Source organism: Ornithorhynchus anatinus, chromosome 14, assembly GCF_004115215.2.
Source record: "Ornithorhynchus anatinus isolate Pmale09 chromosome 14, mOrnAna1.pri.v4, whole genome shotgun sequence".
Lineage (NCBI taxonomy): Eukaryota > Metazoa > Chordata > Mammalia > Monotremata > Ornithorhynchidae > Ornithorhynchus > Ornithorhynchus anatinus.
The window spans coordinates 52,060,896-52,073,525 of NC_041741.1; the positions used below are offsets into that span (position 1 = coordinate 52,060,896).

At 53.2% G+C, this 12,630-nt stretch overlaps 1 protein-coding gene across 1 annotated transcript; it reads left to right on the forward strand.

Moving 5' to 3' along the window:
• The first annotated feature begins 2,824 nt into the window (after window positions 1–2,824).
• On the forward strand, window positions 2,825–12,630 carry LOC103166164 (patatin-like phospholipase domain-containing protein 5). The gene is made up of 9 exons (XM_029078609.2): window positions 2,825–3,251; window positions 6,068–6,288; window positions 7,210–7,275; window positions 7,759–7,968; window positions 9,064–9,124; window positions 10,011–10,220; window positions 10,967–11,099; window positions 12,088–12,204; window positions 12,396–12,630. Exons 1-9 carry the CDS (start codon window positions 2,957–2,959, stop codon window positions 12,481–12,483), a joined length of 1,401 nt encoding a protein of 466 aa, XP_028934442.1. The 5' UTR covers window positions 2,825–2,956; the 3' UTR covers window positions 12,484–12,630.

Sequence of the window (12,630 nt, forward strand, 5' to 3'; positions counted from 1 at the left end):
TGGGGCTTCTGCTGTATTTTCCCCAGCTTTCAGTACAGTGTCCTTTGAAGTTATCGAGGTCTGTCTACTTGTTTTGTTTTGTTGTCCGGCTCCCCCTTCTAGACTGTGAGTCCGTTGTTGGGTAGGGATTGTCTTTATCCTTTTGCCAAATTGTACTTTCCAAGCTCTTAGTACAGTGCTCTGCACACAGTAAGCACTCAGTAAATACGATTGAATGAATGAATGTCCTGCCACTCGTGGGCGCTCAGTTAATACCTTCGCTGCTAAAGGACCTCCTTCTGGTAATCTCATCGGTTCCCCGGGCCCATGGCAACTTTTCCCCAGTCTATTCCTGCAGAAAGCATGTGTCCATTTGTGAGAATTTCCCTAAGAGTTTTGAGATCACTGCTTGCTTTCTGTCCTAGGCCGAGGGGTTACCATAGGTGTTTTTCTAGATTGTAAGCTTACTGTGGGCAGAGAATGTGTCTGTCTACTTTGCAGTGTACTCTCCCAAGCACTTAATACAGTGCTGTGCACACAGTAAGCACTCAATAAATGCGATTGAATTAATGAATGAATACAGCAGAAGCCACAGAAAGGCCCCCTCTTCACATCCCCAGCTGAGGTCTCTGAGGTTGTTGCTGGGAAACCAGGGAGAGAGCAGTGGGATTTGTATCCATGATCTCTGCCCTCCCGAGATTTGCCATCTAGTAGGGGTGGGGGCGGGGAGTGGGGGGCAAGGAAGGAAAGGGACACTTACAGATAAGGGGAACAGTAGAGTATAAAAATATGTTCATGAGTGCAATGGGGGACTAAACTGTAAGCTCACTGTGGGCAGGGAATGTGCCTGCTAATTCTGTTGTATTGTACTCTACCAGCTCCTAGCAGAGTGCATGGCACATAGTAAGCGCTTAACTAATACTAACATTATTATGTTCCCTGTCCACAGTGACCTTATAGTCTAGAGAGGGGGGACAGACATTATTATAAGTAAATTATGGATATGTACGTAAGTGCTTTGGGGCCGAGGGAGGGGTAAATAAGGTGTGCAGATCCAGATGCAGGAGGGAGTGGAAAACGAGGAAATGAGGGCTTAGTTCTAAGCGCTGGGGTAGATACAGGGTAATCAGGTTGTCCCACATGGGGCTCACAGTCTTCATCCCCATTTTACAGATAAGGTAACTGGGGCACAGAGAAGTTAAGTGACTTGCCCGCAGTCACACAGCTGACAAGTGGCAGATCTGGGATTCAAACCCATGACCTCTGACTCCCAAGCCCGTGCTCTTTCCACTGATTCAGGCAGAGCCGGGATTCGAACCCTTAACCTCTTACTCCCAAGCCTGGGCTCTTGCCACTGAGCCACGCTGCTTCTCTTGTCTACCAACTCTGTTATGTCATACTTTCCCAAACGTCTGGTCCAGTGCTCTGTAAACTGTAAGGACTCAGTAAATTCAATTGATTGACTGATGCGAAGGGGAGGGAGCTCCAGGTAGGACGGAGAGGGTGATCAAGAAGTCAGCATTGGGAAAGATGGGAACAAGGCACAATGAATAGATTGTCTTGGGAGTGTGAGCTGGGTTGTAGTGGGAGAAGAGAGTGGATAAGTGGGGGAAAGAGAACTGATTGAGTAGCTGAAAACCGGTGATGAAGAGTTTCTGCTTGATGTGGAAAGGAGTGGGGCAATATTGGAGCTTTTTGAGATGCCCATGGATGCCAGGAAACTCAGTACATCACTCAACCAGACCAGCCAGTGACCAATAGGATGAACTCTTTCTGGGCCACTTAGGCACTTGGATCTGTACTCTTTAAGCACTTGATATTCCCCCTACCCTCAGCCCCACAGCACATATATATATTTATATATTTTGGTATTTGTTAAGCACTTACTATGTGCCGAGCACTGTTCTAAGTACTGGGATAGACACAGGGGAATCAGGTTGTCCCACGTGGGGCTCATGGTCTTAATCCCCATTTTACAGATGAGGGAACTGAGGCACAGAGAAGTTAAGTGACTTGCCCACAGTCACACAGCTGACAAATGGCAGAGCTGGAATTCAAACCCATGACGTTTCTTGTGGTATCTGTGAAGCACTTACTATATACCAGGCATGCTCTAAGCACTGGAGTAGATAGAGTTCCTGTCCCGCTTGGGGCTCATGATATTAATCCCCATTTTACGGATGAGGGACTCTCTCTATCTGTTGTTGATATGTACATTCCAAGCGCTTAGTACAGTGCTCTGCACATAGTAAGTGCTTAACAAATACCGTAATTATCGGGAAGCAGCATGGCTCAGTGGCAAGAGCCCGGACTTGGGAGTCAGAAGTCACGGGTTCGAATCCCGGCTGCGGCACTTGTCAGCTGTGTGACCGTGGGCAAGTCACTTCACTTCTCTGGGCCTCAGTTCCTTCATCTGTAAAATGGGAATTAACTGTGAGCCTCACGTGGGACAACTTGATTACCCTGTATCTACCTCAGCTCTTAGAACAGTGCCCCGCACATAGTAAGCGCTTAACAAACCCGGGCATTATAAATACTATTGAATGAGGTAATCGACGCACAGACAAGTCGAGTGACTCGCCCGAGGTCACACAGGTTAGATTCAGGTTAGAATTACCCAAAGTCCCTGGGTGCGCCGCTCTGGGACCTGATTGGTCGGTCCGGGAGCACTCATTTGCATGAGGAGCGAAGGCGGGGCCCCGAGGCGAGGGGGGATTGGCTCCGGCCGATGTGACGTCACGGGCCGGCGGGCTGCGGCGCGGGGCCCGTCAATCGGTCCCTTTGCGGTCTTCGCAGTAGCTGCCCGGGGAGCGCGCGCGCGCGGCTGCGGCGGCGGCCACTCACCGATAGGCGGCGCCTGCGGCCACCTCCCGATCCGCCCTGCGCTCCCACCGTACCCCCGCTCCCACTCTCCCCCTGCTCCCTGCATCCTTCCGCTCCCCCCCCTCCGCTTCCCCATCAGCTCCATCCCTTCCTTATGTCCCTGCCCGCCACTTCCTCCGTTTCCCCTCTCTCTCCATCCCTTCCTCTGCTCTCCCTCTCTCCCCCGCCTCCACCCGGCTCCGGCCCGCCCAGCGCCCGCAGCATGTTCGAGCGGGAGGGCGGCTGGAGCTTCTCGTTCTCGGGCTCGGGGTTCCTGGGGCTCTACCACGTGGGGGTGACGGCCTGCCTGGACGAGCGCGCCCCGCACCTGCTCCAGGGCGCCGACAAGATCTACGGCATCTCCGCCGGGGCGCTGAGCGCCCTGAGCTGGGTCTGCGGGAAGTCGGCGGGTGCGTGTCTGTGCCGGGGTCGCCCCTTTGCCACCCCCTGGTCGGGGGCAAGCAAGACCGGTACCCAGGGTGGAGGGCTCCGGGGTCCCCATCGCGGCTGGACCCCGAGGGGGGAGGGAGGGAAACACTCCTGGACCGGTCTGGGAGTCCTGCCGAGACCTCCCTCTCCCGCTCCTCCTCCTTTCCGCCCCAAATAATAATAACGATGCTGTTATTTCTTAAGCGCTTACTATGTGCCGAGCACTGTTCTAAGCGCTGGGGTTGATACTGGGTAATCAGGATGTCCTACTTGACGCTCCCAGTCTTAATCCCCATTTTACAGATGAGGTCACTGAGGCACCGAGAAGCCAAGTGATTTGCGCAAAGTCACCCAGCTGACAGGTGGCGGAGTCGAGATTAGAACCCACGATCTCTGACTCCTAAACCCGGGCTCTTTCCACTGAGCCAAGCTGCTTCTCCAAAGCCTCAGTTGGTTCCCGCATCAGGACAGGCGTCGGCCCAAATGTGTCCAGACCCGCGAAAAAACTACTGATCCAGTCCAGGACCCAGGGCCTCTTTCGAAAGGGCCCAAAAGCCAGAGAATTGCCATGTGGCTAGTCTTCCAGCGGGCCGGCTTTGGATCTAGAGGACTTGGAAAAAACTCTGGGGGTGGGGCGATGTCACGGTGCCCACGGAGCGGACAGCGAATTATTGATTCCAGGGCTGGAGAAGGGTGGGGAGCCTGGAAATTGGATGAGCAGGGACGCGGGAATTTGGGGTGAATCCTGGGGCTGGCTAAACCTGTCCCTCTCGTGGCTCAGTGGAAAGAGCCCGGGCTTGGGAGTCAGAGGTCGTGGGTTCTAATCCCAGCACCGCCACTTGTCAGCTGGGTGACTTTGGGCAAGTCACTTCACTTCTCGGTGCCTCAGCTACCTCAACTGTAAAATGGGGATTAAGACTGTGAGCCCCACGAGGGACAACCTGATGGCCTCGTATCTACCCCAGTGCTTAGAACAATGCTGGGCACATAGTAAGCGCTTAACAAATACCATCATCATCTATCCAGACTGGGCATTCACGTGGACAGTCCTTGGGGGTAGGGAGAGGAAACTAGGGAGAAAGGGAAACTCTGGCCCTTCCTAATTCGTCCCCTAGAGGCAAGTGTCTCTTCTTGAAATTTAGAAGCCCAACCCGTAAAACGGCTGAGCTGGAGTGATTGATTAGTGATACTGGCAGAGATGGAGTCCCTGAGGCCGGTAGAGAACAGGCCCAGTGGTCCTGCCTTCCGGCGATGATCCCGTCGGGATGGACCACTGCAAGGGGACTGTGGCCAATGGTCAGATGAGAGCCAACTAGGGAGGATTGGGAGGATCATCTGGAAGTGGGCCTGCCAGCAGCTGAGGGGGATGGAGGCACGGAACCTCAGGGACTCATGGAATCGGAGTGTGGGGGGCAGAGGGAGCTCTCAGAAAAAAACTGGCTAACAGGCCGTAGACCAAAGGACAAGCAGGCCGAAGCCACTGCCTTCCAAGATGGAGAGGTGTGACTAGTTAAAGGAACTTGCCCGGTTTTACTTACTATTTCCATAAACGATCTGAAAGAGAGAGACCGCACAGCCAAACCTTCAGATTCTCAGATAATAATAATAACAACGGCATCAACTGAGAGCTGATTCTGAACTAAGTGCTGTGGCAGATAACGAGATTACCAGATTTGATCCAGGGCACCAAGCTCCCCCACAGGCGAAATGTCTCAGCGAAGGGTTGAGGAGCGGAAGGGTTTCCTAAAACGGGGGTGAGTGGATGGGTGAGTGAAACCCCACTGATTGGAGAAGTTCAGCGAGAGCAAGGGGTCGACAAGGGAGATCACTTGGGGAGCCATCCCTTGGACTAAAACAGGAGGGAAAGAAGGGCTAGGAGGGAGGCTGGGGCCGGGGGTGGAATATGAGATGGGCATATTCGAGGGCAAAGGCTTAGACCCCATGAACCCCATGTGGGAGAAGGACTGCTTCCAACCTGACTACTTTAATCATTTTGATATCTGTTCCGTGTTTCTAGGGTTTTAGGCGGTGGGGAAGATACAAAGTAATCGGACTGGAAGTAATCCCTTTCCCTCATTGGGCTCACAGTCTATGTAGAAGGGAGAAGGGGTATTGAATCCCCATTTTGCAGATGAGGAAACGGAGGCACAGTTTGTATCTATCCCAGGGCTTAGAACAGTGTTAAGCGCTTTGTGCTAGCACTTAAAAATATTATAATTATCCTGGAGGGATATGGAATGGGGGATGGGGGTGGGGGGCTCCCCTTTGTGCCGGTGATGGTAGGAGGAGCTGCTGATGGCTTTAAAGGCTGTCTTTCCGCCCCTCTTCAGGGAGTCAGGGCAGCCTTAAAGACAACCCACAGCATTTAATAATGATAAGAATAATAGTATTTGTTAAGGGCTTACTATGTGCTAAAACACTGTTCTAAGCACTGGGGTAGATACAAGATAATCGGGTTGTCCCACGAGGGCCTCACAGGCTTAATCCCTATTTTACAGAAGAGGTAATTGAGGCCCAGAGAAGTGAAGTGACTTGCCCAAGATCACAGCAGACAACTGGCGGAGCCAGGATTAGACTCCCACGCCCATGTTCTTGCCACTAGGCCATGCTACTTTACGTCCACATCCGTAATTTATTTGCCTTATTGTACGTCTCCCCGATTATGTGGTAAGCTTGTTGTGAGCAGGTGCAGTTTCTACCAAGTCTTTTTATACTGTACTACCCCATGCGTTTAGTACAGGGTTCTGCACACATTAAGCGCTCATTAAATATCTGTGTGGGTCTTGTCTCCTTTCAGATTTCTGCTGCTCGATTATCTTGGACACCGTCAAGGAGGTCAGGAGGAGAAGTCTTCCCTCGTTTGACGTCATCGGACTTCTGAAGAAAGGTCTCTGTGAGCACCTGCCGGACAACGCCCACGAGGTGGCCTCGGGCAAGCTGGGCATCTCCCTGACCCGGTGGCCCGACGGTCAGAACGTGGTGGTCACAGAGTTCGCCACCAGGGATGAGCTCATCCAGGTCAGTGTGTTTATGGGCGGAGGGGGAGCGTTGCTCTTTCTGCCCGGGAGGGAAGGGCGGTGGAGGGGAAGGGGAGAGGAAGGGAGGAGTTGGAGGGGCCCGGTGGGAGAGGGAAAGCAAAGGGGAGGATTGTGTGAGAACTGCATTCTTCCATCTGGACATCTTTTTCCGAGGAAAGGGGAAATTGGTATCTGTTTATATCAAGGCTCTGTTCCTGGCCCCCCCGAAGCCCCCGGCTTTGACACCCACCCCCCCAGTCTGGCTCAGGGAATTAGACACTAATGCAACTCTTTTGAATTGTCCTCTCCCAAACGTAAAGTGCAGTGCTCTGTACACAGTAAGCCCTCAATAAATACCACTGATCATGACGATGCTGATGATTGAAACTTTATTTGGTTCCCAGGAAAATTTCTGAATAGAGGCTAAGAAGATTTGTGTCTAAGATGAAATCCTTGACCAAATCAATGAAATTGAGCTTCCTTCAGAATCCAGGTCTTTCCACTTGACCCAGAGCCCTCTGGGCCCATTGCAGTTCACCTCACGTTATCTCCCCTGGACAGCCACGGGGGGCTCCTCTTCTCAGTCCCTGGACCCAGACCCACCCAGGGATGGTGGAAACATTGTGTTAGGGTTCAGTTATTCTCCTCTGAGAGGCCTGGGTACTTCATCAGAATTTAGCCAGTACATTTTTGGGTACTCTTGCTGGGTACTGTTGTCGAATACTTTTAGTGCTTACCTTTGCTGGGTGGCTTTCTTGGGTATCATTGCTGGGTACCTTTTCTGGGTCCCACTGCTAAATACCTTTCCTGGGTGCCATCGTTTGGTACCATTACTGGATTCCATTGTGCCGCTAATGGGTACTGTCGCAGAGTGCCATTGCAGGGTGTTATTGCGGAGTGTCTTTGGTCTTCTTTCCCCCAGGCAATGGTCTGCAGCATGTTCAATCCCTTCTACTGTGGTCTGGTTCCTCCGATGTTCAGAGGAGTGGTGAGTGTCTGGGTGTGGCCACGGTTAGGAGCCTGCAGTGGGAATGAATTAGTTTCCACCTCTTTAGAAACTAATTTTATTGTACTAATTTCTTCGGCTGGATAGGAAGGCTGGAGTAGGCCCCTTAGACCTAAGCAGAGGAGAATGGATAGAGGATGGGGGTTCCCTAATTAATCTGAACCCCTACCCTAATTAATCTGTACCCAGTCCTCTTCCGCCGGGAGAGAGCCACAAAGTGGATTAAAAACCTTGGAGAGAATTATGTCAACCAGGCCGGGGCTGAGCGGAAATTCAAAGTGGCTCTCGAAGAGACACAGGATTCTGTGAGAGAGGATGCCGCCTGCTCTTTCCAGGCAGAAGGAGAAGAAGGAAAGGAGGAGGGGAGACGCAAGAAGGGGGAAAACTGGAGGGGAGAAGGGGGGTTTGGAGGACGGGCCCGGGGCGAGGAGCAATAGAAGCCCCTGCCGCGGCCCTGTGTCGCAGCGCTACGTGGACGGATCCCTGAGCAACAGCGTGCCTCTGAGCGAGCGCAGCTCCACGATCACCGTCTCCTCCTACACCGGGACCCTGGACATCTGCCCTCGGAGCCGCTCCGCCTGCTTCCACGAGCTCACCACCTGCAACGTCTGCTTCCAGACCCTCACCGAGAACCTCCACCGTCTCGTGCTGGAGCTCCTTCCCCCGGACCTCCGGGTACAGCACCCTCCGAGCAGGGCCAGAACGGGGGAGGTTGCTCACAGCCTCTCTCCCCCAACGCCTTTTAATACTACTACTACTAATAATAATATTAGTTATGGTATTTGTTACGTGCTTATTATGTGCACTGTTCTAAGCACTGGGGTAGAAATAAGGTAGTCAGGTTATCCCATGTGGGGCTCACAGTCTTAATCCCCATTTTATAGATGAGGTAACTGAGGCACAGAGAAGTTAAGTGGCTTGCCCAAGATCACACAGCAGACAAGTGGCGGATCTGGAATTAGAACCCACGTCCTCTGACTCCCAAGCCCCTGCTCTTGCCTCTCTCCCCTCCCGCCCTCCAGCCATTTTTTCCTTTCTTTCTTCCCCTTCTCCCCTGTGATGGATCCCTGCTCCTGCCCAGGGACCAAGCCAGCGGAGCTGGGCTGGAAGCCAGTTAGGCCCCAGCTGTTTGTGGTGAGGGTTGATGAGCTCCAGGACCGCTTGCGGGGAAGTGGAGTAGGGTGAGAGGTTCTGAGATGTAATTGACTGCTCAGTGAACCAAGCGAAGTGGAATGGCTCTGAAGTCTCGTGACCCATCCGCTCTAAGCGGCAGGACCGGGCTGTGCTGAGTGGTTTGCTTGGGAGAGCGGTTCCTGTTGTCCGACTGGGACTCTGGTACGGCCTGATCTGGTGGAGGTGGTCATTGTGAGACCAGCCTTTCCCTAGTTAATTATTGCCGAATTGTACATTCCAAGCGCTTAGTACAATGCTCTGCACATAGTAAGCACTCAATAAATACTATTGAATGAATGAAAGGTCAGGGCTCAGGTCATTCATTCATTCAATAGTATTTATTGAGTGGTGTTTATTAGGTGCATACTGTGTGCAGAACGCTGTTCTAGAGGCTTGTGTACCCAGTGGAGAAAGGGGGTGTAGAGCCCCTTAGACCTAAGCAGGGGGGAATAGACAGAGGGTGGGGGTCCCGTAATTAATCGGAACCCCCAATTTAATCTGTACCCCATCCTCCTCCTCCTCACTGTACCCAGTAAAGAGAGGGGGTGTGAGGGGGGGCGGTTAGGGTGAGGGGTTACCCCCGCTGTCCCATTGCAGATATTTTCCAGGCTCTGCAAGCAAGGTTACTTTGATGCGCTGAGATTCTTGGAGCAGCACGGTAGGTGTTGGAAGATTGGGTATGATGTTGTTTGTGGTGCTTAAGTGCCTGCTCTGTGTCGGGCATTGTTCTAAGTGCTGGGGTAGATACATGATAATCGGGATGAACTCAGTCCATGTATCATGTGGAATTCATAGTTTTAATCCCCATTTCCAGAGGAGGAGGGATGTGTGTGGGGTGGAAGGGGGGAATGGAGGCTTGGGTGGTCGGAACAAGGAACCCAAGTGGCCCCTCCCCTTTTGCCTACTCTTGCCCAGTCTGCAGGCTTGCGGGAGGCTCGGGGACCCTCGAAGACTGGAACTGGGTCTGATACATGTGTCAAGTCTCCCAGCACGGGACGCTGTGTCCGACAGTCCTACCCCGTGCTGACTCTTACCTGCTTCCTGATGTCATCTCACGGATCGAGGACTCTGCAGACCAGTCTCCTCGTGCCAGTCAATCAATCCATTATATCTGTTGAACTCCTACTACTCATTCATTCAATCATATTTATTGAGTAGAACGCTGTATTAAGCGCTTGGGAGAGTAAACAGACACATTCCCTGCCCACAACGAGGTTTACAGTCTAGAGAAGTGTTCTAGTCGCTTGGGAGAGCACGCTAGTGTTAATGCACACGGTTTCCACCCACAGAGAGTGTCTAGTTCACTGCGGTAGCAGAACACTGTACTGAGCGCTTGGGAGAGTATAATAGTGTTAGCTTGCATGATCCCTGCCCTCGGGAAGTGTCCAGAGCCTTGTGCTGAGCGTTTGGGAGAGTACAATAGTGTACACCATCTTGCTCTCAGAGAGTGTACAGTTCACCGTGCTAGCAGAGCATTGCTCTGGGCCTTGTCAGTGCTCCTGATGGAACTGCCCGCTATGTCTCCCTTCCGTCTTCGACCTTAGGAATTGGGTCACCATCAGCCCTGTCCACCCACGTATCCCAGCGAGAGTCTTCGGCGGGCGCAGGCACTGCTGCTCTCAGGGGTTGTGGCGGCGCTGGCAAAGGGGAGGCCATAGAGCAGGTGGCCGGATGTCACGCTGAAGGGCTGGGGACCCCCGGCTCTGCAAAGGAGATTCAAGACCTCAAGATCCTGTCTCCTGAACTGAAAAAAGGTAAGGTGTCCTTGGGGTCTCCCGGTTGGGGAAAGTGGGTCCCCTCCACCTCCCCTCCCCCTAGCCGGTCCTGTCCATCGCGTCTGTCCCAGCGGCTTCTGGGAAGAGGGAATAGTGAATGGACACATTCGGTGAAGCCATTCGAAGCTCCTGAAATGCTCTGGGGTTCCGGGAGTCTGACATTTGGACTTCTGTCTCCGTTCCTAACTCGACTCTTGTCCTATGACTGTTTTTTTTTTCTTTGGAGGAAGGAGATCCTGGAGGCTTTGGTTCCTGAGAGCCCAGGGGGTCTTCAGAGTAGGAGCTGGAGTGGTCCCAGGGAGGAAGGGGAGAGCAGGCGGCCAGTCAGCCCCGCCCGGCCCAGTCCCTTAGGCCGCGGCTTCCAGACCCAGGGGGAAAACGTAGGATTCTGGCCGCCAGGTAAACCCTGGGAGTTTCTTCCTCTGCCCCTCATCTCGGGGGTGAAGGAAGAAGAATCTAGAAGGAGCGTGCAGACCCCACCCGTCTTACTTCCCGGAACAGGCACGGGCATGGCTTGGAATCGTTCCTCTTTTGCACAAGGCTACAGTCCCTGTCCCCCTCCCTCCACCACCACCTCCACGAAATTCAGGGTCCCCGCTCCCCGCCAGCCATGAGGGAGCCGGCCTGAGCCCCCGCTATAGCATCGATCAGCCCTGTAGAATCGTTCCCTTCTCGGGCCCGTGGCGGTGAGTCTCTGACGGCCGCGCCAACACTCTCTTCTCCAGCTTTAAGGAAAGCGTGTGAGGAGGACAGGGGCCTCTTCGCCCGGTTTTCCCGCTCCTTTCCCGGCCGTATGTTGACCTACTTCACGCTGCCCTGTATCTTGCCATTGGAGTACGTCTATTTTTGCACCCAAAGGTGAGGTTTCGTTTGAGCGGGGAACATCCTGTAGAAACCCTCACCTGTCTTCTTTCACATAGCTTCTCCTTTCTTTGTTCTCACCGCCCCTGCTTCCTCTCCCTATCTCCGTTGACCCTCCCATTTAGACTATAAACTAGTCCCTGAGACAGAGACTAGGCTGATCCGTTGGTAGTGTGGGGAAGCAGCATGGCATAATGGATAGACAGCGGGCCTGGGAATCAGGAGGACATGGGTTCTAATCCTGGCTCCTCTACTTGTCTGCTGTGTGACCTTGGGCGAGTCGCTCCATTTCTCTGTGCCTCAGTTACTTCACCTGTAAAACGGGGTTTGAGACTGTGAGCCTATGTGGGACAGGAACTGTGTCCAACCAGATTTGCTTGTATCCACCCCAGTATTTAGCCTGGCACATAGTAAGCGCTTAAGAAATATCATTATTATTATCTATCTCAGTGCTTGGTACACAGTGAGCATGCTTAATATCATTGATATTATTATGAAAGATTATTATTATTATTATTAGGAAATCAGTATGGCCTCGTACAATGAGCATAGGCCTGGAAGACAGAGGATTAAGGTTTAATTCCAGATTTTGCCACCTGCATCCTGTGACCTTGATTAAGTCACAACTTCTTTCTCTAAACTTCAGTTTCCTCATCTGTAAAATGAGGGTTCAATACCTCTTCTCCTCCTACCTAGACCGTGAGGACCATGTGAGAACTAATTATCTTGTACTTACCCCAGCGCTGAGTACAATGCCTGGCACAGAGTAAGCATTTAAGTAAGAGGTGGAGTCGGGATAGAACCCAGGTCTCCTGGCTTCTAGTTCTGTGGTCTTTCTCAGTCAGGGGCAGGGGTTGTGGTGTGGGAAGGAGGTGGCCGGGGGCGGCTCCTCTCTCGTCCTGCAGCGTGGGGGATGTGCCACGCTCTGTCCCTCGCCCCCGCCCTTCCCCCCTGAGTGGGTTTTCTCCGCTCCCTCGGGTCTCAGGTTCGTGGAGTGGCTACCGGATCTCCCTGACGACGTGGCGTGGATGCGGGGGGAACTGAAGATATTCGGCTGCTTCGTCCTCTCTCGCCTCAGAGCGCGGCTCCTCAGAGCCCCGGGGTCGGTCCTTGGGCCCGGAATGGGGATGTGGAGGGGCGGGGAAGTATCCATGCCCTTCCTCACCTGCTTTAACCGGGTGGGGGGAAGGAGGGAGGGCGGAGCCCGGGGAAACCGTGCCAGCTCCACCCGCCGGCTACACGGGCGGGACCCAGGCTCTCTGACCCCGGAATACCTTTTCTCTTCTCTCCTAGGCCCTGGGAACACCCCGGCCTGCACCCCCGAACCTCTCCGGCCTCCCGGAGACACTGTCGGGGGCTCGGGAATGCCACGCCAGGGTAGAAACAGCTCAATCTCCAGCTCTGGCCTAGCTGTGGTACCTGACTGGGACAGCCTCCCTCCTGCTCTTCTTCGATTGGACAATTGTTAATCAACTATCTTTTTATCCCCCCCAAGGAGCCAAAATTAAATATTTTATTCATCTATTCA